This window comes from Episyrphus balteatus, chromosome 2 (assembly GCF_945859705.1).
Source record: "Episyrphus balteatus chromosome 2, idEpiBalt1.1, whole genome shotgun sequence".
In the NCBI taxonomy this organism is placed as follows: Eukaryota; Metazoa; Arthropoda; class Insecta; order Diptera; family Syrphidae; genus Episyrphus; species Episyrphus balteatus.
Genome location: NC_079135.1, coordinates 90,899,870 through 90,927,562, shown reverse-complemented (window position 1 = coordinate 90,927,562; position 27,693 = coordinate 90,899,870). Strand labels below are relative to the sequence as shown.

At 31.8% G+C, this 27,693-nt stretch overlaps 3 protein-coding genes across 3 annotated transcripts; 1 reads left to right on the top strand and 2 right to left on the bottom strand.

Annotated features, from left to right (window-relative positions):
* Positions 1–7,094: 7,094 nt before the first annotated feature.
* LOC129910603 (uncharacterized) lies at positions 7,095–9,045 on the bottom strand. The gene is made up of 2 exons (XM_055988039.1): positions 8,332–9,045; positions 7,095–8,083 (listed from the first exon to the last, which is right to left on the bottom strand). The coding sequence occupies exons 1-2, from the start codon at positions 8,825–8,827 to the stop codon at positions 8,070–8,072; spliced, it is 510 nt and encodes a 169-aa protein (XP_055844014.1). The 5' UTR covers positions 8,828–9,045; the 3' UTR covers positions 7,095–8,069.
* A 7-nt stretch (positions 9,046–9,052) lies between these two features.
* Positions 9,053–12,694, bottom strand: LOC129909560 (uncharacterized). The gene has a single exon (XM_055986634.1). The coding sequence runs from the start codon at positions 12,692–12,694 to the stop codon at positions 9,053–9,055; it is 3,642 nt and encodes a 1,213-aa protein (XP_055842609.1).
* An 11,599-nt stretch (positions 12,695–24,293) lies between these two features.
* Positions 24,294–27,346, top strand: LOC129908985 (39S ribosomal protein L38, mitochondrial). The gene is made up of 7 exons (XM_055985858.1): positions 24,294–24,477; positions 24,533–24,688; positions 24,753–24,898; positions 24,963–25,082; positions 25,149–25,240; positions 26,687–26,979; positions 27,039–27,346. Exons 1-7 carry the CDS (start codon positions 24,333–24,335, stop codon positions 27,326–27,328), a joined length of 1,242 nt encoding a protein of 413 aa, XP_055841833.1. The 5' UTR covers positions 24,294–24,332; the 3' UTR covers positions 27,329–27,346.
* Positions 27,347–27,693: the final 347 nt, after the last annotated feature.

Below are 27,693 nucleotides of genomic sequence, written 5' to 3'. Positions count from 1 at the left end.
GTAAGTCTCATTGTTCACCTTAGCCTGTCTCACTGATCGCACCCCTTGCAAACAGTGAAACGTTTTTACTTTTTAGTCTAATATGATGCTCTCATTCATTCTTTAACTAAAACTTTTTCTGCAACATTAAGAAAAAATATGTCTTAAACTGACTTCAAAGTCTGGTTAAGCTAGCTTGGAAACATTTTAAGATATAGGGTAGAGTTGCCTATTTTGGGCCGTCTTCAGTTTCCGGCCACCTTTCGGAAAATCGTTAAAACTAGGGATTTCGTAGAGTTTAATCCAAAATTTTGCTCTTATGCTGTTCTCTTATATGTTAGAACATATGTGAAAATTTGGAATAAATCCCTTTGAAATCACTAATTATAACGATTTTCTGAAAGGTGGCCGGAAACTGGAGACGGCCGCAAATAGGCAACTCTACCCTACCCATTTGAAAGAAAGGTGTCTCACTGTTCGCACCTTTCTCCTATTTATTTTTTATTTTTCGGTTATTGAAACGCATTTAGATTAAAATTGTACATATGTATGTAATTGTGTTTAAAATAGACCTTTCTCACTCGATGGATTTGGTCCACGTATACTTGCTCTTATGGTAAAATATGTATGCTTAGAATGTTTCTTATACCTGTATATCTGTATAAAATAAAAATTTTAATTTAATTTTTCAATTAATTTTTTAAGAATTGCAAAAATAGATTAAAAATTGTTTTTAAAACAAAGAAATCACCCTTTTGAATGGATTTAATCTCCCAACTGAGTATGACATTTAGTTTCTTGTATAAAAAAAATTGTATAGGTTTTTTCAAAAGTTGTAGGAACCTATTTTTTAATTAGTTTTTTTTTATACAAAATTTCAAAAAATTGCAAAAAAAATTGTATGCTATTCTGAAGAAAGTATTATGTATTTGCCACATAAAAACATAATATCAAAGAAATTAATCAACCCGTTTTCAAAACTTGATCTTTCAAAAAAAAAAAAAAAAAAATATTTTTTTTTAATCCAAAGCTGAGGCCTGAAGGTTTTGAAAATTTTAAGACATCAAAATACTACGGCTTCGTAATTTCATGTGTCTGATTGTTATCTCGAGTTCGATTTTTTTTAGGAATCCTAAACTTGCCCTATATCTAGTACATACATATATAGCAAGTAAAAATCAATATTGCCAAAAACTCAGCAACCAAACCTCAAAGAAACTTTTCAATTTCATGAATAGAACTTAAATAAACCTTGCTTTGGATATCTCACTCTCGGAGGAAATTTATTTCTTAAAATGCATTATTTTTCGGCAAGGGGTTAACCTTGTATCTTTTTCGAAAATCCCAAAAAAAAATGGATTTGTAATTTTTGAATCTAAATGTACTATATGAAAAAAACATATCCTTTCGAGACTTAGATCCGGAGATATCTATTTCCGAATGTATGAACAAAATATTTATGTTGATGATGCGATGAATAACCAAAAACCGTGATAAAAAAAAAGAAATCCTTAAAGCCAAAATCTCCAAAACTCACCTGGGTTAAAGATAAAATCTGCAAGAAAAAATCTCCCAAAATGTCAAATTGGCGGCATCCCAAATTTTTCTAAAATCAAAAATTTTTTCGGTTCATTTTTTGATAGCAAAACTTGCTATTTTTTTCAAATTAAATTTGCCAAAAATCCAAAAATTTATATTTTGTTGAAAAAATTACAAATAGGGAAAACATATAAAAAGGTAGGTAAGTTTAAACCAAGTTTTGTAAAAATCTAACTATTGTTGTTAAAGATACAAATGAAAGCCAACAAATCGTGTTTTTGCTTTTTTCTAACTTTTTTTTGATGTTATATAAAAAAATGATTTGAATATCTACAAATATTTCACTTTTTTCGATAGTAGGAGGTCTACTTTTCACAAAAAACTTAAAAAACCACGATTTTTGACATCCACCCTACTTTTTCGCCAACCCACCCCCTTCCCCCAATTTGGTTTGTGGGCAATTTATTTTTTTAGGCAAGGGGTTAACCTTAATTTTTTGGCGAAAATCCAAAAAAAAAATAAATTTGTATTTTTTACCTAAAAAGATAGGCCTGTTCATTGTGAACTCGTAACTGTAAACCAAAACTTGTTTCATGACTTTGATCCGAAAATATCAGCTCAAGAAGAAAAAAAAATAATATTTCGATGGCAAATTTTAATATCATTTAGAAATACCCCTTTGCTCTTCACAAAATGCAGCACATAAAGAAAAATAGATCCCTGAAAATTCCATGATAAATGCCAACTCCCTTCGTAAAAGTATTTAAGTACCTATGTTCTTTTTAATTTAATTTTATCAGTCTATTATTTCAAATAGCCACCATGGGCTTTAATTAATTTTTATCGTAATATTAAAATTGTTATTGTTATTATCAAGAATCAAGATGAACCACATATAAAAATACATAACTTGCAGCTCATCTGGTAAAACAATAATTCAACTCCAAATATAGTCAAGTGGTGTTTTCAATGTTTCCTTCCTTCGTACATTAATTCATTTAGCTATGTACGAGTATAATATCTTTTACTTTTTAGGTAAATAATCAAAAGAACCCCTATTCTTAAATTATTTATGTATGTCTCAATAAGTTTGATTGTCTGCATACAACAGAGCCGACACTTTTATAGCTCGTGACCTAGGGCTTATCTGTTTTAATTTTTTTTTTTTTCGTTTTTACTTCTTTCGTTTAGAAAAACATTATACCGGCTATAAATTTTCCAAATAAGGAAGGGTAGTTCGTGCGCATGTACGTACATCCCTTATTTGACGAGTGTTGCCATATTTCAAATTAAATTGTATTAGTGTGTGTGTGGTATGGTATCAACGAAAAATTCTTTCTCCTCTTTTCGTTTTAGTGCTCTCAGCAACATCACTTTAATGTTTAATATCTGTCGTGCGGCTTTACTACACTACACACCCATTTTTTGTTTGCTTTAATAATAATGATGCGAATGAATTAAAACTACGACTAGGTTGCATGTATTTGCTTTCATTGTTAAAGTTTTGGGGTGCAGTTATCAGTGCAAAGTTAGCTAAAATTTAGTTAATACATTAAAATCATTGTGACCTTAATTAATTCAAGAATGCAAAAAGAAACTGAAACAACAAGGCATATGCTCAGTAGATCCAGGATCAACAAACCAAGCTTGGTGAGTTAACTCGAGTTAAATTTTAATTTCTGTTTTAATTTTGAAAATAATATGTTTTTGTGCATAAGATATGTCAAAAATCGATGTGAAAGTTATATTTTTTTTAAACAGTATTTCGGAAATTCTTGAGCTTGTGCAGTCTAAGCCACAAATTCTTAACATCATTGATGTCTTCCAAATATGAGGCGTTCAGCATAATAACACTGTGCCAGTCGAAATTTTTGACATCTGCACCATTGACTTTTTCCCCCTATTTCAGACCCTAGAAATTGATTGACATTATAAGCATTGTTTTTTGAAGAGAAATTACTTAAATCGTGCAAAATGCTCAAAATTATTAAAAAAAAACTTCCAAAACAAATTTTGTTCGAAGTCGTACCGATAAATTGAAAAACTAATGATGCCGATTGATTTCTAGGGTCCGAAATAGGGGGAAAGTTTTTTTTGAAAAAAAAAAATTGCACTGTGTAATGGGTCAAGTCCATTTGAAATTTGTGCATTATTCAGAACTTTGATAAGTCGTTTTCAAGAACTATTTCTTCCATTCTATTTAAGATAAAACGAAACTCTTAATTTCTATGACTAAAAACAACCAACCTAGAGAAGTGGACTTGACACATTATTATTATTCTGCACGCCTGATATCTTCTAAACACGTAAAAACACTAAAATCGGTTGCAAATCGATGACACTGTAATTTAAGTAAAGGTTGAAAAAATATTTTTGCCACAAATTGAGAAAAAAATATGCCTTTTAATATCTTCAGCATTACCCAGAATTTTTTTTTTTTTAAATTGATTTTTGTCTCACATTGTTAACAACGAAAATTTCTATTGAATGTAATCGTTTAAGTTTCACGGCAAACAAGGAATACATCATGCAATTGTTTGAATTTGGGTCATATTTCGGCCAAGGTCTGTTCAATCAGTGGAACCAAAATTTTTTTCTTACTTAAGTGAATGGACAAAAAAGAAATCAAGTAAAACACAAATAATAGAAAAGCCGTTGATCAACATTTCTTGTTTGCATGCATCAGTTTGGACAAAAAAGAATTAGTTTAAACTTCTAACCACTGGCCGCTGAAAAATGTATAAAATTAGCACAAAACAAAAATTACGAAAAAGCTAAATTCACGCACGTGTCTCAAATGAACACACAAATTTAGCAAAAAAAAGATTAACATTTTTCTCTGTCACGTGATTTTTAATTTTAAGGGGAGCACTGTTTTTTTTTAAAGCTGTCTATTCTTACCCCTGTTACTTCTAGTTCCGCTCTCCCCTAATCCTTATATTCATTATTTCATAAAAAGGAATATAATTTTTTTTAAAGTGGTCGTATTGAGTCTCAATTCATTACTTAGCATTATAAAATACTTTAAAATAATGTGTGGTATGGTCAGATTGCATTAACATAAATTTTATACCATGATCAATCGTCTTCTTCTCCCCTACTCTTGCACATGCGATACGGTAAAAAAAAGAAAACAGAAAACAATAAATAAATATAAAATAAAGCACGTATACGCCATTGTGAACGTGGACAACGTGCATATAATGTGAATTACGACTTTGCCAACACCTTCAAATCGAAATTAAACAACACCTTTGACCCGTCTTCAAAGTGCCCATTCATGCTTTTTACTTGCTCTATAGGGCAAGTATTGGTTTCGTGTCGAAAAAAAAATTGAGGTTTTAATCAAAACCAACATTACGATGATGGAGAATTTCGAAAATGTGGGTCTCGCAATTCCATTTGTACACATTTCCACAGCCTAAACGGGTGGACCGATTGTCTTCAAATTTGGTACAGATGATTTTTATGGAATTCTGAAAGTTGATTTTTTTTTGTTTTTTTATATCTCGTTTAGAACGTATACCTCCCATACAAAAAAATACGATATTGAGAATTTCTCGAAAACAGCTCTAACAATTTTGATTAAACTTTGTATACGTTATATTTAAAGCAGTGGCAATAAAACTGCATTTTTATTTTTTCTCAAAAAAGTCAAACAATAAAAAAAAATTTTTTTTCATTTAACAAAATTTTGCCCTAAATGTCGGCTCTTCCCAAATATCAATTTTTTTTTTTAATTTAGAGCCAGCTTTTAAAACCTACAAGTAGACTAACATAAAAGTGTTTTGAACTGAAAGAGCAAGTACGTGCGACCCCAGTCGTGTATTTTATTTATTTTGCAACAAAAAAAGGACGCTCCCTCTTAAATTTTATCAAGATATCACCTCAGCTTAATATAACCATCAAATCATCCTCGAATGTTATTTGATCGATGTCGAGAAAGAATTTGACTCCATATTTATTTGTATTGAAGGTCTTAACAATAAACTTGACTTACTAGACCATAGCAGAATCAAAATAATACTTTTTTCTTTCTTTCAGGAGTTTCTGTAGTCAGCTGGAAAACAACAAATTTACAATGAAGTGCATTAATTCTGTTAACGCTCAAGGATCAAAGCTTATACCCTTTCTCTTCAGAATTCTGATCTATACAGTAAATGGGCTATCAGAATCAACTTTTTCAAATCGGTACTATTTTGCTTAAGAAGACCAAGAAAATATGTAGAACTATTTATTTGACAATCCCAGATGGAACCAGATTAACAGACAAAGGCAAACTCAATTATGTTTATATTTATTTATTTATGTATTTATTTATTATTATCAATCAAAGTTTACAATTTCAAAAAGACTAACAAAATTTAAAATGTACATCGAATCATAATTAAAATAAAGCTATATATTATGTATACAAAAAATGAATTGTATCTTATTAGTAGTAAAATAATCCTAAGCCAAATTGTAAAAAGCATACTCAATAAAACAAAATTAAACTGAAAATCGCCAGTTAGTCCATTGAAATGTTACATTAACCTTGCATTTTGGGTAGGACAAGATTTTTTTGTTTTGATCTGTAGGGGAGGTTAATGTGAGTATACGATCCAGTTTTCGGGGTTGAAAGCCCCCCCATTTGGCCGCCATCTTGGAAAAAGGGGTGTAAACTGTTTTTTATCGATATCTTGCGAACCGTAAGTCCCACAAAAAAAATGTCTAAAACGATTTTGTAGATAATTTATTTCTCTACAATTTTGATTAAGGTACTTTTTTCTGTAAAATTGCAAATAAGAAAGTTATACTTGAAAATAGATGTACATTTTCAAGAAAAAATTCTTTGAATACAACTTTTATTGAAAAAATACTCATGATAGTTTTTAAAGATCATTTAATTTCCAAAAATTTGATGTGCTCATTTTGCAGATTTCGTTTATATAAAGCTGCTGCAATGGTTTTACAGAAAAAATGTAACAATTTATTTTCGTACTTTTATATGTTTATTTTATTTTTACTACTTCAATACAGACTGATTCAAAAGGATATGTAGGTTGGGTTTAAACAAGAAAAAAATCAAAGTACGGGGGGTCCATCCCGTACCGTTTAGTCAGGAGGACAATTTTCTCAAAAAAAATGTGTTATATTTTCTTGTAAAGCCGAAAACCTTTTCTTTTATATTATTTTTAATTTAAAAATTTAACGACAAAAATATTTTGAACTAATTTTTTTCAAAATTTTATAAAATTAAGTACTAATTAAGTTTTCAAAATTCAATGCTGTAATGTGTTTTCAAACAAAAACAGAAAACCGGATGCAAAAAAGTCTTGCCGTTTTCCAGAAATTAAAATTTGTAGAAAAAAAGCTACGGCCCTTCAAAGAATTTTTTCTTGAAAATGTACATCTATTTTCAAGTATAACTTTCTTATTTGCAATTTTACAGAAAAAAGTACCTTAATCAAAATTGTAGAGAAATAAATTATATACAAAATCGTTTTAGACATTTTTTTTGTGGGATTTACGGTTCGCAAGATATCGATAAAAAAACAGTTTACACCCCTTTTTCCAAGATGGTGGCTGTAAAATTCTGTATAGAATTTGTTCCAGAATAATATTTAAAAAAAACTAAACTTAGTACCACGTTATAAATTTAATTTATTATTCTTAAATTGCAACTCTAACAAAGCATGAGTAGATTACTTGTACGATCGATGGTCGAATTTTAAGAGACTTTACAAATTAAATTTCAATGATTAAGAAGGTACAATTTTAGAGTATGGTGAATTTAATTATTGAGAGAAAGGCAAACATATGTTTTGTACTAAATTCCATATTTAAGTTAGGCGGCAAATTCAAATATTCTATGTTTTTTTTCTTATTGATAATAATGTAAGAATTTACAATTTAATTTATAATAATTTATAAATTTAAGGCTGCAACATTCCGGCCCCATTGACAAGCCATGCTTTCAATCCAAGTGGAGTGGTGCGATTTTTGTGATTGGACGTCGAAATCTTCCAGCTGCAGTCTTTAAATCGACAACTCGGACGTAATTGTCATTGCCCCGGATAACTCGTTCAACCCTGGCAATGGCCCACTTGTAGGGTGGTAGATTTTCGTCTTGCATTAGCACTAGGGATCCTTCTTCAACATTTGGTTTCACCTTGAACCACTTAGACCTCTCTTGTAAACTTCTCAGGTAGTCAGTTGACCACCTCTTCCAAAAGTGCTGTTTTAGAGCCGTTATTCTTTGCCACCTATGAAGAAAAGAAATTTGATTAATGTTTCTTTCCGGTTCCGGAAAGGAATTAATTGGACAGCCAATCAAAAAATGGCCAGGTGTCAGAGCGGTGAAATCTGATGGATCTGACGACATCGCTGTAATCGGCCTTGAATTTAGTATGGCTTCAACTTCAACAAGTGCAGTGTTAAGCTCTTCAAAGGTAAGAAGAGCGCCTCCAAAGGTTCTCGTGAGTAGAGTTTTTGCCGACTTTACCGCTGCCTCCCAGATACCACCGAAATGGGGTGCTCGAGGTGGAATGAACTCGAACTGGATTCCTTTATCTGCAACGAACTGAAGAATAGTGTTTTTATTTAAATCTTTAAAAAAGGAATCTCTAAAATCTTTTAATTTAGATTTTGCGCCAACGAAATTGGTTGCATTATCGCAATAAATTTTTGAAGGGCAACCCCTTCTACCTATCAACCTCTTGAGGGCTGCAATAAATGCGTCAGAGCTAAGATCGGAAACAATTTCCAAATGAACTGCTTTTGTAACAAAACATACAAATACAGAAACGTATGATTTGTATGGCACCTTACCACGAATCTTCCAAGAGGTAAGCATGGGTCCGCAGAAATCAACACCACAGATTTCGAATGGTCTGCCAGGTGTAACTCGATCTTTAGGCAAATTTCCCATTACTTGGTCAAATAATTTTGGTCTGTATTTATTACAATGAACACATTTGAAGATTATCGATCTTACTAAGGGTCGTGCGTTGGTAACCCAAAATCTATCTCTTATAAAACTTAAAAGAGCTTGAGGTCCGGCGTGATAGTTTTGAATGTGAAGATGTCTAATGTACTGCTTAACAAAATGACTGTCACCCGGCAAAATAATAGGAAATTTAACGTCGTAATTCTCATCAGAATTTCGAATACGACCTCCAACGCGAAGTAGCTCTCTATTGCATGTAACATCCAGAAATGGAGATAGTTTTGCTAAGCCTTTTAAAGATGGGTTTGGGTCTTTTGAACTTATTTCTGCAATTTCTGTTGAAAAACTTTGCTGTTGAATAGACCACACCATAGACATGGTAGCCTCGTTCAATTCATCTGCAGAAAGTGGTGTACCCTTTAATTCATTTTTTCCTTTCGATATTTTGCGAAATCGCAGGATATAGGCAATTATTCGAACTGTTTTTCTTATGTCACTGTATTTTCCCAGGCGTTCCAAAAATTCCGTATCGACTTGGAAACAGGCTAACACCGTTTTGATCTTTTTTGTTTCTAATATTGAAGAGTCAAGATTCAATTGATCTTATGTCACTGTTATGTCACTGTATTTTCCCAGGCGTTCCAAAAATTCCGTATCGACTTGGAAACAGGCTAACACCGTTTTGATCTTTTTTGTTTCTAATATTGAAGAGTCAAGATTCAATTGATCGACCTTTGGATTTTCTGGCCATTGGTTTGGGGGATGTTTTAAAAATTCAGGGCCATCAAACCAAATTGATGAATTCAAGTCTTGGACAAGACTTCCTCGCGATATAAGATCAGCAGGGTTGTTTTCTGATCTAACATGTCTCCAGCAAACATTTGAGGTTAGAGACTGCACGTCACTTACTCTATTAGCTACGAACGTTCCGTACAGACTACTTGAAGACGAAATCCAATAAAGAACAATTTCGGAATCCACCCAAAAGAAAACTTGGCTACATTCTACTTTTATTGCCTCTTCAACCTTTTTAAACAATTTTGCCAACAGTTGAGCACCACAAAGCTCTAAGCGCGGTATGGATTGTATTCTTGTAGGAGCAACTCTCGACTTACCAGTTATCAGCCTCACAGATACGTTACCAAACTCATCCACACAACGGGCGTACAGGCAACAACCATATGCTTTCATAGAAGCATCAGAAAAACCATGTATTTGTAGAGCTTTCATTTCTGATTGAAAAATGAAACGAGGAATCTTAAGAATATTGAGATTTTTTAGGTCTTCGAGGTACTCGATCCAACAGCTTCTTAATTCGTCAGGCAACTCATCATCCCACTTAAGCTTTGAAGCCCACAGCCTCTGTAGAAATAGTTTTGCCTTTACAACAATTGGTCCTAGAAGTCCGAGAGGATCAAAAATTCTACTTGCATCAGAAAGAACAGTGCGCTTGGTCGAATGATTGCTCGAAAAAGTGTCTTTGGAAAAGAAATTAAAGACATCGTCCTTAGGATTCCATTCGATTCCAAGGGTTTTGGTTTGTTCCATTTCGTCAATTTTCAGTTCCAATTTGGTATCTTTTACTTCTGGTTTTAATATTACATTTGAGTGCCACTTATGCAACTCAAAACCGGATTCACTTAGCAGCTTGGTTACATCTTCTTGAATTTTTCGAAGTTCTTGAATAGTATTGGCCCCAGTGATGAGATCATCCACGTAGAAATCATTTTGAATAATTTTACTTGCAAGAGGATATTGGGCTTGATTTCGAATACCAATTTCATTTAGAGCACGCGTTGCTAAAAATGGGGCAGATGCAGTTTCATATGTAACTGTATTTAAGCAATAGGTTTGAAGTCTTTCATTGGAGTTAAATCTCCAAAGAATAAGTTGATAACGACGATCATCAGGATCAACTTCAATTTGACGATACATTTTTTGTATGTCAGCTGTTAGTGCAAACTCATGACTTCGAAAACGTAAAATGATTGAAAACAATTCATCCTGTTGAGTGGATCCTACCATAAGCAAATTGTTGAGGGACAAATTGGACTTGGTTTTGCACGATGCATCGAAGACTACTCTTAATTTGGTGGACGAACTTTCAGGGCGAATAACACATTGATGCGGCATAAAATAATGGGGTGTACTCAATGCGATGTGCCTCACACGGGACATGTGTCCAAGTTTTAAATATTCTTGCATGAACTGCGAATACTGCGCTTTTATCTCAGGAGTTTTGTCCAATCTTCTTTCTAAAGAGTAAAACCTTTTCTTGGCTATATCCAAAGAATCACCTAATTGGTATGGACTGTCCTTAAATGGTAATTTCACACGAATTCGTCCCGTTTCTAAAACTTTGAAATTTTCTATAAAATGAGCTTCACAACGTTCTTGTTCCGGAGTGAGAACAGATTTGAAAGGTACTTCTTCCAATGTCCAAAACCTTTCCACCATTTTGACAAGCTGCACCAAGAAGCAGCTCCGTTTCCCTTGTCCATAACAGCTGCCCGACACTATCCAACCTACAGCTGTATTTTGCAGAACCGGTAAATTTGGGCCTAACGCAACTTGTCCTGATTCCATGAGATCAAAAAATAATTCAGCTCCTAGCAGCATATCAACCCTTTGAGGTTTGTAGAACCATGGGTCGGCTAATTCAATATTTTTGGGTATATTCCAAGTTTCTATCATTAATTGCCTTTGGGGTTGGAAGTCTGTTATGGAACGAGCAATCCAAAACTCAACCTTCTTCTCATACCCTCCAAATCTAGATTGTAAAGTCGTTATAGTATGAGAATCAATCTTAGTTCCTATAGCACTAACACCGCTTATGTTGACTGGACAAAGAATTAACTTCAGCTGAAGACTGTTTGCTAGTGATTGGGTCATCAAGTTAATCTGGGATCCTGAATCTAATAAAGCTCTAGCTAATACGAATTCCCCTTTACTATTGCGAACCCTAACAACAACAGTAGCCAAAACTATTTGAGAATCTGCATCATCGAATGTTGAATTAAGTAAAGAAGTCCGAGTCCGTCCAGCAACTGCATCAGGTCCTGAGGATGCATCAGTTTCTCCGTACCTATGCAGAAGTATGTGATGAGGATCCGAACAAACATTACATTTACTGGCAGAACACTCCTTAACTCCATGGCCTTTGCTTAGACAGTTGATACAAAGTGATAGAGTCTTTGCCTTCTTATAGCGGTCGTAGACACGTAGTTTTTTAAATTTGTTGCAATCTATAATCATATGATTTGAAGATTTACAATAAAGGCAAATTGATTTTGTCAATGACAAAGAAACATGCGAAGACTTTTTAATCTGTGATTTAGGAAAGCTAGAGACTTCCAAAGCATTGGGAGTTTTTGATTCTTTGCTTTCCAAAAACTGGCAACGATTAATTAAAGTTTTTGTACATTGATCCCATGCTGGCAATTTGGAATGATCCAGAGATTCATTCCATTTGTTGTATGTCTGGGTATCTACCTTCGACATTACTAAATGAATTATAATTCCAGTGCAAATCTCTTCATGAGTAGCTAAGGATTTGAGTGAGTCAAATAAAGCAGAAGTATCATCAACCAAACTTCTAAGCTGAGATGCCGAAACCCCTTTCATTTTAGGAAGATCAAAGAGCGACGAGATATATTCCATAAATATTAAACCCTTTTTATCGTATCTCTCTTCGAGTCGAGCGAGCGCCTTGGAATAATTTTCCTCCGTAACTTGAAATGATTTTATTGTCCCACAAGCTTGTTCACTCAAACATGAAATTAAATGATTAAACTTTTCAATCGTTGCAATCGAATTATCGTTGTGGACTAATGTTTTGAATAAACCAATAAAATTTTTATAATCTGCATATTTGCCAGTAAACTTAGGGAGCTTTTGCAGAGGAAGACGAGACAAAGGTACCAAATTCGACATTGTAGTATCTCCAGGTGCAATACTGCTTCGCCTATTATTGCCCATCAGGGATAATATTTTACTTTTGGTTGAACAATATAGTTCCTCTATTTCAGCACGACCTGTATCTATAGGACTAGCCTCTTCTATCCTAGTTTGATAATTAAGAGCTTGTCTAAAATAAGACTCTAAGATACCCAAACGACATTCAAGCTCAGTAAACTCCAATGTTTTAGTTTCTAGAAGAGTTTTGATTCTTGAAATGCTACCTTTAGTTGAAGCACGATTTGTTTTTAAATTTTCTAAAGTTTTTGCGTTATTCGCTTCAGTCATAATGAATTGATATAATTCGATTTGGAAATAAATGCAGAAAGTTTATATTAAATAAAACGAGAAAGTTTAACTCGCATGCGACTAAACTTTAAACAGCTGCGACTAGCTTAAGCCGACGAACGAAGTGAGCTTTCGATGAGACAAGTTTGATGATAGCAATGCTCTGATATATGTAAGTATGTCAACCATCTGCAGCAACAATGTTGCGATGATGCTAATAAATTGCACGACTAAGCTTTTCTAATTTCTCCAACATAAAAGAACTTAAGCAACCATATGCTCTTGAACGACGAATAATTTTATGTATGTATAACGACAAGGAGTATAGCGATGAATTTAGAAGTATGTATTAAGCTTTCGTTAGAATTTCCCCACTACCGGAGACGATGATTGATGAGCTGCAGAGTGATGATGCGAAGATGATCGTTTTTTCCAAATGATGAGCCGAATGAACGCGAGCCGATGAACACAAAGAGAAGAGAACCCTGTTTTTAAGCGTGTGTTCTAATTTGTAAGAGAATTCCAATATGTACATATATCCAATTTTTAATGTGCGAGTCACGTGGACGAATTGAGAATTCTTTTGCGAGCGAAATTATGGAATTTTTTAACTATTTTATATTCCAGTTTTTTATGAAAGAAAAAACTAATCTCAACAATATGAGATGTGCAAGAAAACAATCCTTTCGATATTAGATATGTATCATGCAAATTTTTAGAGTTGCCAAAGGATTCTTATCGCATAAATGCTTAAAGAACTTATTAGGTTAGATTTTTTTTTTTTTTTTTTTTATTAAATATATAAGTATAAACTATATATGTATGAAAGTGAGAAATAATACGTGAGAGTGCAATAATCGAAATCGACGATTAAATGATGATTTAGGTTTAAATGAGGAATTCAATGAATCAATAGTAATTTAATGATTTGATGGTAATTAAATGGTTTGTTGGTGCAGTAAATTTATTTTAAGATTAATATAATAAATTGAACGATACAGACTCACCAATATTTTTTAATTCTATAAATTATGTATTTTCGATGAATTCCTTGATTCCTTTTTCGATGATTTCCTTGATGATGGGTACAGCTTCAACCGAACGCGAAACCGAGCACTTTCACTTAAATGTCTTTAAAAGTTTTTAAGGGATTATTTCACTTTAATTGTCTATAGTTTTTATTAAATTGGACACTATAATGGTCCTGTCACGGTCGCCATGTAAAATTCTGTATAGAATTTGTTCCAGAATAATATTTAAAAAAAACTAAACTTAGTACCACGTTATAAATTTAATTTATTATTCTTAAATTGCAACTCTAACAAAGCATGAGTAGATTACTTGTACGATCGATGGTCGAATTTTAAGAGACTTTACAAATTAAATTTCAATGATTAAGAAGGTACAATTTTAGAGTATGGTGAATTTAATTATTGAGAGAAAGGCAAACATATGTTTTGTACTAAATTCCATATTTAAGTTAGGCGGCAAATTCAAATATTCTATGTTTTTTTTTCTTATTGATAATAATGTAAGAATTTACAATTTAATTTATAATAATTTATAAATTTAAGGCTGCAACAGTGGCCAAATGGGGGGGGGCTTTCAACCCCGAAAACTGGATCGTATACTCACATTAACCTCCCCTACAGATCAAAACAAAAAAATCTTGTGCTACCCAAAATGCAATGTTCGGTAAAATTTTTGTAACATTGTAGATAATGCTAATTTCACCTATTTTATATCACTTTGAATTAAAAAATAATCCAAAATTTTCTTTCACAATCCGATAGCATTTGAAAGTGTTTTTTTTAGATCCCAGAGTACAAGTTGATTGTCCTATCGAATGAACACATAGATCACCGTAGCGGATTACTTTTTTTAACAAAAAACTTTAAATGATATCGGTCGGAATGGAATTTAAACGGGTTAAATGTGAGAATAGCCCCATTTAACGCACATGCACACAAGATAATTGATTAAACTCGTTTGTGAGTTTGGAGGCGCTGCCCTGCGATGTGTAACGACTTTATTATGACGTCTTTATTAGAACTAACTTATTTAATTTGAACAATTATACGAGTATTCTTTCAGTATTAAATCATTATGAAAATATTAAACAGAAAAGCTTAAGTTAATTGCAAATCGAACTCAAAAACACAATCTTTTCCATGTAAATCATATGGAAAATAGAAATTTGCGATACGGCGGTACTTAATGTTAATATTAAGGGCTGAAACTTTTACGTTTTACAGTACTTTTTTTCGTCACATCCAACAATATTTTTTGAATCAGTCTAATATACATACCTAATATATAATATAAATTTCATTTTTTTATTGTGGCCTAATTTCCTAGGGCCGCTGAACTCGTTTTTTATTGTTTTTTAGGTTATGCTCTAATATACCGGTTCCTTTAAAAAACGTTGTCTTCTGTCAAAACTGTTTAAATCTTTCCGATATTTTTTTTATTGTCTGAGATATCTTCACTTGTTTGGCGTATTATAATATCATAAAAGAGAAATATAACGCCTCTTTTATGAGTAGGATATTTTTAAAAGAAGCGCATTTTCAAAAGAAGGGCATTTTTAAAGGTCGAACATTTTCATAAACAGGGCATTTTTGAAGGTAGTGCATTTTTGAGGCAGGGAATTTTTAAAGCTGGAGCACTTTTAAAGCTAAGGAATCTTTAAAAGTTGGGTAGGTATTATTAAAGCTAGAGCTTTTTTGAAGGTAGGGCATTTTTATAAGGACAGCCTTTTTGAAGTTAGGGCATTTTAAAATATAGAGTATTTTTGAAAGTAGGATATTTTCATAACTTGGGAATGTTTTGAGGTAGGGCATTTTTAAGGCCGCGAATTATTGAAGGTACGGCATTTTTATATGAAGAAAATTTTTGAAGGTAGGGCATTTTTGGAGGCAATCCCTTTCTGATAGTAGGGCATTTTTTAATATAGGGCATTTTCCAAGGTAGGGCTATTTTAAGGTAGGGCATTTCAAACTTAAGGTAGGGCATTGCCCCTCAATGCCCCCCCTGGCTACGGGCCTGCCACCCTCTTAAAACAATAGGATTCCCGCTTAAAATAAGGGGAATCTTTTTAAATTCTTTTAAATTTAAGGTGAATTACTTTAATTTTAATAGGAATTTTCATCTTAAAAAAAACAACTAAAAATGAAATTCTATGTAGGGGAAGTGGGGGCAAGACCGCCCACTTAGTGTTTGACTGTCTTAAAAACCAATAAAAAACATCTTTTAAATAGAATAAAGTTTTTATTCATTAAGTTTAATGTTTTTTGCAGAAACTCTCATTATAAATAAAAAATACTGAACAAAAGATAATACGTTTTGAAAAAACATCAAACAAAAAACGGTCTTGCCCCCACATGGGGGCAAATTTTGTTGGTAGAAATACCGTTTCTATTGTTTTAAATGCAGTCTATTAGTAATAATAACACAATTATGGTATATTTTCATTAGTATATTTCCAGCACAAGCTTTTTGGTACCATTTGGTACACATTTTGCACTTAATCCAAGAATACTTTGGATTGGATCAAGAAAACAGTTGCAGATAGAAGGTACAAATACAATTTGCAAAGTACTCTTGATCAGAATCATCAATTACAGTATTGTTTGCGCCTGTTGCTTAGCTTTTTGGAATATTTAACTGTGAACTTCTTTTTTAACTTTATTTAAGCTACCAGAGCTACCAGCAGTGGCGTATTGAGGGGGGGGCTCAGGGGGCTCAAGCCCCCCCCAAGCTTCCAAAATAATGTTATTATTTAGCTGATTTCATCATAATCTACATGATTAACTGAATTTTGTTCGTAAATCTTAGAGATTTAGAGGCAGCTCAAATGATCGAGCCCCCTCCAAATTCTGAAATTGTTGTTTGTGTTTGTTTGAGTAAGTGCCTTAGTTGACGTTGAGGGTTGGGATCATTTTTTTTAGGATTTTAGTCCAATTCAGAATTCTTCAAATTATTTTTTTGGTATTTTGACGTCGAATTACATTACCTTTAAATTTTGCAAAGCTTCTTATGCAATCAAGAAATATTTTGAGTACCTATATTTACTTTTTTTCAAAATTAATATTGTTCTCAAAGATATTGGAAATACAATTTTTTTATATCTCAAAATTTTAGTGGTCAACATTAAACATCAATAAGAATTTCATTGAAAATTAGTTTTTGAGACTTTAACGTCCTGCATTCACTTGCCGAAAGTGACATTAGGTGTTCTGTATTTTCTCGATCAAAAATGAATAAAAATAATCATTTTTATCAAAAAACATAACCGACTTTCATGGATCATGGTTTTATGGTTTTTCTAATAGTTTCTATGGCCAGAACTGAACGAAGTTGAAATGGAACCACATTGCACCAGCTTTCTAATACAAAAAGAATTATCAAAATTGGTTCACTCAGTCCAAAGTTATGAGTTAACAAAAATAAAAAAAAAAGACGAATTGAATACCTCCTCCTTTTTGGAAGTCGGTAAAAAAAGAAAAAAATTTCGTACATTCACCATAAAAAAAAATTGGAAAAATTTTCCAGCCCCCTCCAAATTTTTTTCTGGATACGCCACTGGCTACCAGTCATAACATATTTGATGTTCTGTATTATTTTTTTTTTTATTTATCTTTATGACTCTTTCTTTCGTAGAAAATACTTTTCAATATTCACTTTCTATTATAAAAAAAGGAAAAGTTAAAAATTTTAATTATTTCAGTGTCAAAAATACAACTGACTTTTCACATCAACGATAACAATTTGATGAAAAATCACAAAATTTGCCGTAACTCTTTGGGGTCTTAACCGAAATTGCTAAAACTTACAGGCATGATCGATCGTACCAAAGGGCACCTATTTTATGTTGCAGGTGTTGCCAATTTCACTTTTTTTTTATACAACATAGTGCGAAAACCGTCTTGCCCCCACTTCCCCTACATAAGTCTTAATATTAAAAAACTTTCTTGGAAGAATAAAATTATTTAAAATTAATGAGGAAATCGTCATAATATTTGATTTCAAAAACACAGTACACATAATAAGGTAATATATTCCGAACGTTGTCAAAATTTGTTTGTCAAAAATAGGCATCAATCTGTCAGGTCGGCCTTTAATTTTTATATTTCAATCGCAGTAAACAGGAAATTTGTTTTTGTTTTAATTTATAAAATGTCATTTAAAAATATTATAAATTGAAAAATAACAAATTTTCTTCGTGTTTCATCGCGGAAAATGGTAAATAATTGTTTAAAAATTAGTGGTGTGCGTGGTTTATCGGTTTTTGTGCGTTTTTCGTCGGTATTTTAAACAATTAAGAATTCGGTAGCTGACATTGGTCGCCAAAGTGTCATGTTTTGACAATCTGGCGACGAATGTCAGTTAGGAATATATTACCTTTTTATGTGTACTGTGGTTGAAAAAAGCTTAAACATTTTTTTTAAATTTTGATGAGACTTCAGATTTAGTTGCAGTTTATCATACCAAATGTCAACAGTTAGAAAGTCTGATCGTAAAGCACTTGTCTAGTGACCGAAGAGTTATAGGATCGATCATATGTGCCCTTGATTATGAAAGTGGACTAAGTCACTTTTTGCATTGTTTAAAGAAAAACTTAAATAATAATTTTCTTATAACGATTTAATTATAATTATTCTTTTATGAAATCACTAGAGTAGCAATAAAGAAGTTTATTTACTGCAATTTCGCGTTCAAATAAACTTTACCCCTTAAATAATAATTATTTTTAGGCTAGATTTGATGCCATTTTTAGGAGTGACTTAGTCCACTTTCATAATCAAGGGCACATATATATATATATATATATACAATATTTATTATAAAGATTTTCACGTCAGCGTGAGCAGTGCTGACGGTCGTTGGCTGGTAATGGTTGAGGGGTTGAAATAGATTATAGGATCAATCCCTAATTAGTGGCAGTTTTTTTTTTTTTATTATTATTTATTACTATTTACACTTAGTCTCAAGAAAAGAATTGTCTCGATTTCCCAATGCATATTTTTTCCAGGACAAAAATGTTAGCTGTTTTAAATTGGTAAACTGCTCAGATGATCTAGTACATTTAACACTAGATGTACTCATTTGTTATGTCGCCACCTCCACGGATATTAGGGCTCTATTCAACGTTGCGTTAAATAAAAAAAAAAACATATATTCTTTAAACAACTTCTGAGCTTTTTTTAAGCTTAAAATGTATTTATCGAATAATAAGTTTTATGAATATATAACATATTCGTGCTAAGAAGGATTATCAGTGTTCAGTAGTACACTTATAAATAAAAATGTACATTGGATTAAAAAAAACTTTTAAATGTTACTTCTTGCCCTTGTTAATTCTAGTCCAGCTCTCCCTTAATCCTTTGTATCCATCTTTTTATAATAAGGCTTATAATTTTTTTTTAAGTGGTCGCATTCCATTCAGAATTATAAAATACTTTAAAATAATGTCTCATATGTACATTAGGGGGTTTGTTATTTTTGAATCAAGTTCTTTTAAGAACTACTTAAAAGTAGAAAAATGGTTTCTAAATAATTATACAAAAATCCGCTAATTTTTTAGATTTCTATTTTGACGCTAGATGGACATTTTTTTTAGATAAAGTCTTCAAGTAAAATTTTTTGATCAGATTCTTGTCTACATTAAACACCGTTTTCAAAAAGGTGTAGACCATTTTTTTAGGACTAGGGGTTTAGTCAGGACATGCATGTTTTTTTTTTTTTTTTGGGTTTATTTTATTTTTTATGCTACTACTACTAGAAACAGTTTTTCCAAAAAAAAACCTAAATAGCGAACACCCTAATGTACATGATCAGGTTGCATGAACGTAAATTTTCTAGCTTGATAAACCGTCTTTTCCTTTCCTACTCTTGGACATAGGTACGATGCGGTAAAAAAAAGACAACATTATATTATAAATACAAAATAGAACACGTATACGCCACAGTGCACTTGGACAACGTGCAAATAATGTGAATTACAACTTTACCAACACCTTCAAATCGAAATTAAATAACACCTTTTTAGTTTTCAGTCCCTATTATGCATTTATAAGTACCTAATAATGAACATTTGATAAAAAAAACCTGAGTTTTGTAACAACAATTACAATGAGTCAATAAAATTGCACTTCATTTTAAACAAAATTACAAAGGACATAATAAATATTAATAATTACCTAACTTATGCTTATACAAACAAAAAGAACATGACCAATTGTCTATTTCACCTTTTAATTTGTTTGAAAACACCCTTATATGAGCACAATCATGAGAAAGAAAATAAATGCATTAAATACTAGAATATCGTACATAAACATAAAAGGATATAAAACAACTCTCGCAATGCTTAGCTGCAGCAACAAAATCTTCACTGAAAATCATTTACCTATCCAAAATCTAGTAGCTGTTTTGCCTTAAGCTCTTAAATTACAACAAGCCGCACCAAAACCGACTATATGTACATACATTTTAAAACTTAATCAAGAAGTTATTACCATTAAATCGCGCTTGAGCCTGAGATGCTCTGACCATAGTGCTACTGTATGTTAAGTATTGAGGCTGAGCAAACAGAAAAAAAAATAAACAAAAACAAATTTATAAAACTTGAGACTTGTATTTTGAAACTGGAACCTACTCGTATATCAAACCACCAAAAAAAGTAATTTTTCTTTATGAAACTCGAGACAATCTGTCGCCATTTATGTCGATGAATGCATGTTGATTTTTTTAGACCTTATATGGCAATGGTAATGAAATAAATAGTAAACCAGAAAGATAAAGTAGGTACATAGAGTTGAATTGACACAGACTATAGGAAAAAATTGCCTACCTACATAAATATAACATGGTTGTGTATTTTTCATAACCACCTTGAGAGTTTTTGATTTGTCTGGCTAAAAGACATATAGCAATCAATAAGGTAACTTTTGTAAAAATGTGTGTTATAACGGTTTATTTATATTTTTAATGGTGGATTTGATTGAGTTGTTGAAGTTGGAAGCAATTCAATGAAAGTGAAAAGTGAAATTAAGTTTGTTAATTGATTGATACGAGTAACTAGTTTGCAAATTTAATATGATGTCCAACTTTAGTCCCTTACTATTTCGATCCGTGCCATTGAGTTATTGAGTAGTTTTAGTTTAAACGGCTTGAATATTTTTTTTTAACTGCTGGGCCACGCATCGCACAGAAAAGTGTACCACACAAAAAGCGTTTAGAACTCCACATATATGACGACAAAACAATGAGAATTTGTGGAAACTACTTTTTAGGTTCTAAGAAACAGAAATTTAAAAAATACTTGGCCTGGCGTGTCAAAGTGTTAATAGCTAAAATTGACTATATAACAGCTAATTTATAGATAACGAGTACTTCGATTGACTATCACAAACAACCATTTTTCAACTATTTAAAATAGTTATTCCGATATTAACTATTTTTTTCTCTGAGTGTACGATCAATTGTTTGAAAGAATATAGCTGAAATCTTGGGGTCGAACTACGGCATTATGTATGTACGTTAACTTATCTTTTTATTCTGATTAAATAAAGAGAGCAATAGTCAAAACGTTAACGTACGTATGCCGTAGTTTCACCCCTGATTTTAAGATCAGCAAACGTGTAATCTGGTTAGCACACGCTATAGTGTTACCAAACGTTATGACAATTCTTTACAGCAATAACTGTAATTTTTGGCCAACATTAGTTCAGAAAAGACTTTGTATTCCATCATTCGAAAATAAATCAACTAAAATTTTTAATAATAATTCGTATTTGAGTTTTTAAAAAAAGTACACATACGCCCGAGTGAACTTAAAAAATTCTAAACAAATGAGAGGTAGGGTTGAATTTTGTTGTTTTTTTTTTTTAAAGTTCACATAGACCTTTCAAAGTCTATATCTCATCTTTCCCATGAATGATTTTGAAAATATATCACACATATAAAACAACGCAACTTAGTTTTTTTTTACGTCAGAAGGGAAACAAGGATTTGACGCGTGGCCTAAAATGGCCCCCCTAAGGGAAATGTCCCATACCTCGAAAAAAACTAACATTCAAACTAAAATGCTATATACTTTTCAAAGTTTAATATATTACTCTCACATTTTTGAGCTTTGCGAGTTAAAAAAATTCCAAAAAATATTTAAATTTTTTAATTTTCAAGACGTCTACAAATTTAACTGATCAAATTTAACTGGGTAAAATGGCACACTGTCCAAATATACGTGATTTTAAATGAAAAATCGAGTCAAAGAGCTCTTTTTCCATTTTCTTGGAACAAGTGGTGCTTAATCCCCCCCCCCCCCCCCCCCAAAAAAAATTTCTGTGAGACATTCAAAACCCTGTTCCTGTTGGTTTCTCATCTACTTACTGTAGTTTTTGGAATTTCGAATAATTTGGATGCTTTTTTACGAATTTGGACGGAATCAAGGACTTTCCTCAGTCCATGGCTTCCTCTCTGTAGATCGTTTATGTTTAGCAACCATTTTCACAATAAAAAAATGAAAATGTGAAGTCAGTATAAAATGCCTTGTTAAAGTAAGTATGCCATTTTACCCGAGTACTAAGTAGGCCATTTTGCCCATTTTGGGTTTTTTGAATTTAAGTTTTTACCGAAAAATCTAAAATCGTTCTAAGCCAACTTATTACAAGAAAAAATTTCATAAAATTATAACGAGTGTACTTTTTGAGGTGGTTACACCTGTCGAATTTTAAATAATGGCTTGAAGTTGCTAAAACTTCGTATGTGTCGGTTTTGCCAGATTAACATAAGAATCGCGTTCACAAAACTTTCTTATTATGTTCGATTCTACGATTTCTAGCAGGGGGGCCATTTTACCTTGGGGTGCCATTTTAGGTCACTTTCCCCTATTTTTCATTCAGATTTGGGACAGTTGAAAACTGCCGTATAAAATCTATTTTATAGAAACAAGTTTTACCTTTTACTTTTTTTGCAGAACATAAAAATCTAGATCTTACTGTTTTGGCCCCTAAAGAACCATTGAGTTTGATATGCCTGCTGTACAGTATACACGGGGGTCCGAAATATACAGTTATAAAGTTTTGACACCTAAAACTTCATTTGGAACAGATCACAAATTAGCTCTATGTAGCAGAGAAGGAACAAAATCGCAGTAGGTACACATAAAAAGGTAATATCTTCCAAACTGACATTGGTCGCCAAATTGTCAAAACATGACAATTTGGTGACCAATGTCAGCTACCGTAATTCTTAAAAGCAGAAACACAATCACGCTTTGCCAGACGCGTCATCGCGTTACGTTGAGAAATCCTCAAAGCGCACTTCTGTCACTTTGACTTCGAACAGCTGATTGAAACATAAAATCTGCTGTCAAATAAAAAAAAAACACAGTCACTCACAAAATTATTGGGTCAAGTCTTTATCTTGATTTAGTTGTGGAAAAATGAAAAAGGATATTAATGTGTTTAAAAAATGCATAGAAATTTGTTTATTCTTTAATCCTATAGTTATAAAAACAAAAGCAATCAAAATAAATTGTTTTTTACCAGTAAAACTCAGTCTACAACATCATTAAATTATTTTTGTTTTTAATAAGTAAATTGTTTTGATTTAAAATATCTCGATGTCGTTTTTATGTGCAACATCTATAAAGAGAAATTAAAAAACACACCTAGTTTTGCAATAATTTTTTTTTTATTCACATTTGGCGCAATAATTATGTGGGTGACTATGTCTGATAAATGTCAGAAAGCGAGCAAAAATTCAGTCTGGTTGAACTTTTGCTCGCTTTTTTACGTTTCCTTACGTTTGTCAAAAAAGCGTACGTAGAAAAATCGTCATTGTGTGAGGTTACACAGATTTCGTATAGTTGAACTTTAGGCAGTTGTCAAAATCGACGGCAAAGCGTGATTGTGTTTCTGCTTTAATTGTTTTAAATTACCGACAAAAAACGCACAAAAAAAGAAAAACCACGCACAACACTAATTTTTTTTAACTATTATTGACCATTTTCCGCGACGAAACACGAAGAAAATTTGTTAGTTTTCAATTTATAATTTTTTCAAATGACATTTTATAAATTAAAACAAAAACAAATTTCCTGTTGACTGCGATTGAAATATAAAAATTAAAGGCCGACCTGACAGATTTGTTCCCACTTTTGACAAACAAATTTTGACAACGTTCGGAAGATATTACCTTATTATGTGGACTGTAAAACAAAATAACAATAAAATAAATTATCCTTAATAAATTGTTTTGCACACTTGTTCGGTATGCTCTTTTACATCAGCTAATACAAATATTGCACAATTTAATATTTTAATTGTTTTAATTTTTACTTTGTGCAGTTTACGATATTTACCATTTTACCAGGTTTACCCAGATTTTACACCATTACATGAATACCCCTACTATTTTTTTTTGTTATGCGTTCTACTGAAAATCCCTTTATGTTTCTCCAATGAATCATTTTGAAGAACAACCCAATGAACAAACCTCTCTCATACAAACGATGTGTACTTACCACAAGACTAACCGATTGTGAATAGGCCATAAATTCTACGCATGTCAAACGTCAAGTTTTGACATTTCCCATTTAACCTATGAATTTTTTCGAAATCACGGAAAAATGTCCTACACAAATTTATTATTAAAAAATAGTTTAAATTTTTACTTAAAACCATCATGTACATTATTAATAACATCCCGAAATGGTCATCGACTTCGTGGCAAACCACCAGGTGTTGCCAAAACAATTGAACAAAGATTACAAGGTATTTAAAATGATCATACAAAAATGTATTCTTACCTGTTTTCTTTCTTTTGAAGAGGATAATCCAATTGATCCAGAAATTGCGGAAAAAATCAACATTGGTTTTCCAAAATTAAGAAAACCACGTTCAGAAGAACTAAAAGAACGTCTTGCTCATTTAAAAGCCCAAAGAAGCAGTTCACAGCTGGAGAAAATAGCACGAAGAAATAATTGTAAGTTGCTTGCTTTTTGTATTTGGAAGAGAATAGTTTACATAATAACCGGGTTATTTTGTAGTAAGCATTGATTTGGACAAGGTCTATGAAGAATACAAGAATACTACTGGTCAATTTGATCTCAAGAGAATAGCTGATCATTATAATGTATTTAAAGATTTATTTGGCGATGCCTATTTTGTTCCAAGAGTTGCTTTAGATATCAAGGTACATTTTGATCATTATTCTATTAAATTGTTGAATTCTTGAATTACCCTCTTTCTGTTTAAAGTATGAAATAAGTGATGATACACTTGTTCCCGTGTACAATGGAAATATTGTTAAACCATTGGAAGCAGCAAAAGCTCCACTTGTTAGTTTTGATGGAGTTTCAGATCCAATTACTGGAGAGGTTTGTATTTGTATAACCTTGTTGTAAAAGAAACAAGACACTTCAGGTTTTTCTTTATTATTTTAGAAATCGAAGAAGGATTCTTACTGGACTTTGATTGCCACAAATCCAGATGGTCATTTTACTTCAAGTGACTCAGAGTATGTTCATTGGTTTGTGTAAGTATCTTAAATCTTTTGCTTTGCCATCAGCCAGATTGACAAATTAAAACGTTTTATATGTTTTGATTGTAAATACTATATGAAAAAACCTAAAATTTAGAATCCTATACCTATACTTGTAAACAGTATTGGCAAAAAAAGTAATCTGATTAACGACTACTGATTACAAAATGTTATTTTGTTATTTGTTATCTTTTTATGTAATTAAGTCTTACATATTATATTGTACAGAAGTTTTATCATTGTTACGTACTGCAAAAACGGTAAAACTGCATTAATTTAACACCGAACCGAAATAATAAGCATTTTAAAACAACATTTCCAAGCCTATTTTTAGAGTTTTGTTGTTCAATTTTTTGTTAGTTTGAATTGTTTGAAAAATGTCCAACAAAAGTGGTTGTCTTAAAACTCTTATATTGAGTTCTATTAATCAAACTTTCAAGATTAATATGATCAGACTCAGGGAAAATGACAGAGCATCATATTTTATAAAAATATATGTATAATTCAATTTTTCAATTTATAAATTCAAGTGACCTCAACTCCAAAAATTTATAAAGCGTTTCAATCGCTCCACTTAAAATAAAAATAATTTTAATAATTTTTTATTATTTTTGTTATTTTTTTCTTCGTTATTAATTCAATTTTTCCTATTGAAAAATGCATTAACAATTATAATAATATTGCAATATCTTACATTCTTAACGCAAAAGTTTGTCCTAAGTTATAGTTCTTTCATTTGATACCAATTTCATTAATGGCCTCTTAACGTCCAAAATGCCCATTCTCCTTTGTTTACAAATTTATTAAAAAACATAAATGTTAAAAAAGAGCCAAGTAGTACTCCTATGTTAAAATTATGCTGGCACAAAAAGTACTAAGATTTAAAAGTGGACCAAGTTCTAAAGTTTCGTTTTAAATTTGTATCAAGAAAGTAATCGATTACTGAAAGTAATCAATTACTGCCAACACTGCTTGTAAATTACCTTCAGATACTTGCTCAAAGTTTTTCATTCATACTCGTTTAGGATTAAGATAGTTTCTTGAAGGGTAGGCTACGGTTGTGTCGGTAATTCTTATTCCTCTGCAATGTTGTTTATAAACAAAGAAAACACAAGAGCACGAAGCGGACATCCTTGTTTTACTCCTGTACTGGTATTAAACCATACCGAAAAGTCTTCTCCATGACAAGCAGCTGCATTCGAATCTGTGTACATTCCTCGGATAATGTTTATGAATTTTGTAGACAGCCCTATCTTCTTTTTTAAACCTTGCTTGTAAATCAGATAAAATATTATTTCGACTTTTTAGGCACATGGTCATAGCCATAGCTTTTATATTCTAAATATTGTATTCAATTTTAAAGAACCAAATGTTAATAAATTAATTACTTACTTACTACTTATATTTGCTTTTGAACCTAACCGAAGTTATAATTTTCAGTTCCAACATACCCAATGGAGACGTTGCAAAGGGTGAAACTTTAGTTGAATACATGCAACCAATTCCTCCAAAAGGAATTGGCTACCAACGCTACATCTTCGTTCTATATAAACAAAATTCAAAACTAGACTTTAGTGGATACAAAATAAACAAGAACAATGACCTGGAACAACGTACATTCAAAACCCTTGACTTTTACAAAAAGTACCAAGATGAAATAACCCCAGCGGGACTTGCATTCTTCCAAAGTGATTGGGATAAGGGAATCACTGATTTCTATCACAATGTTCTAAGTGAGTGGTAAATTTTAATTTTTTTTTTAAATTGAAATAACTGTCTATTTTTCATACAGATTTAAAAGAACCTATCTTTGAATATGAATTCCCCAAAGCATACCTACAGGATCAGAAGTGGTTCCCTCTGAAACAACCATTCAATTTGTACCTTGATAAACACCGAGACATTAAACAAGTAAACAAAGAATATTTAGAGAAGAAACTAGCAAAGTCACATCCATTCAAAGGAACAGAACCACCATTAAAATTCCCTAACGCACATCCTATTAAGAATGTACCATCGTGGTTGAGAACAGAAATTAGAAAAGAACGCTTGAGTTTGGGCAGAATTAATGATTACAAATAAATTTGTCTTGTTACTAAACTTTTGTGAATAGATTTTGTTTAAAAAAAAAAAATAATATTTGTTGGTCTTTTCTATTAATTTGGGATTGATTTTAATTGATAATAATGGACCGAGAGCTGGCAGCTTTTTGCGTGAAATGTAACCAATTCTTATTACTGCTAAGTAAGTGATGACAAAAACGTATGTCTGCCAACACGTTTCGTCACCTTTGAAGAGAACAAGTGCTTTAAAAGTACTGTTTCCAGATAATTGATTTAGGTCCAATTTATTCACTCTCCATTATATTTAAAGTCTCCATTAAAAATTATAAATCTGTCAAATCGCATACAAATTTTAAAATTTCCCCTTTTTAATGGCGACATTAA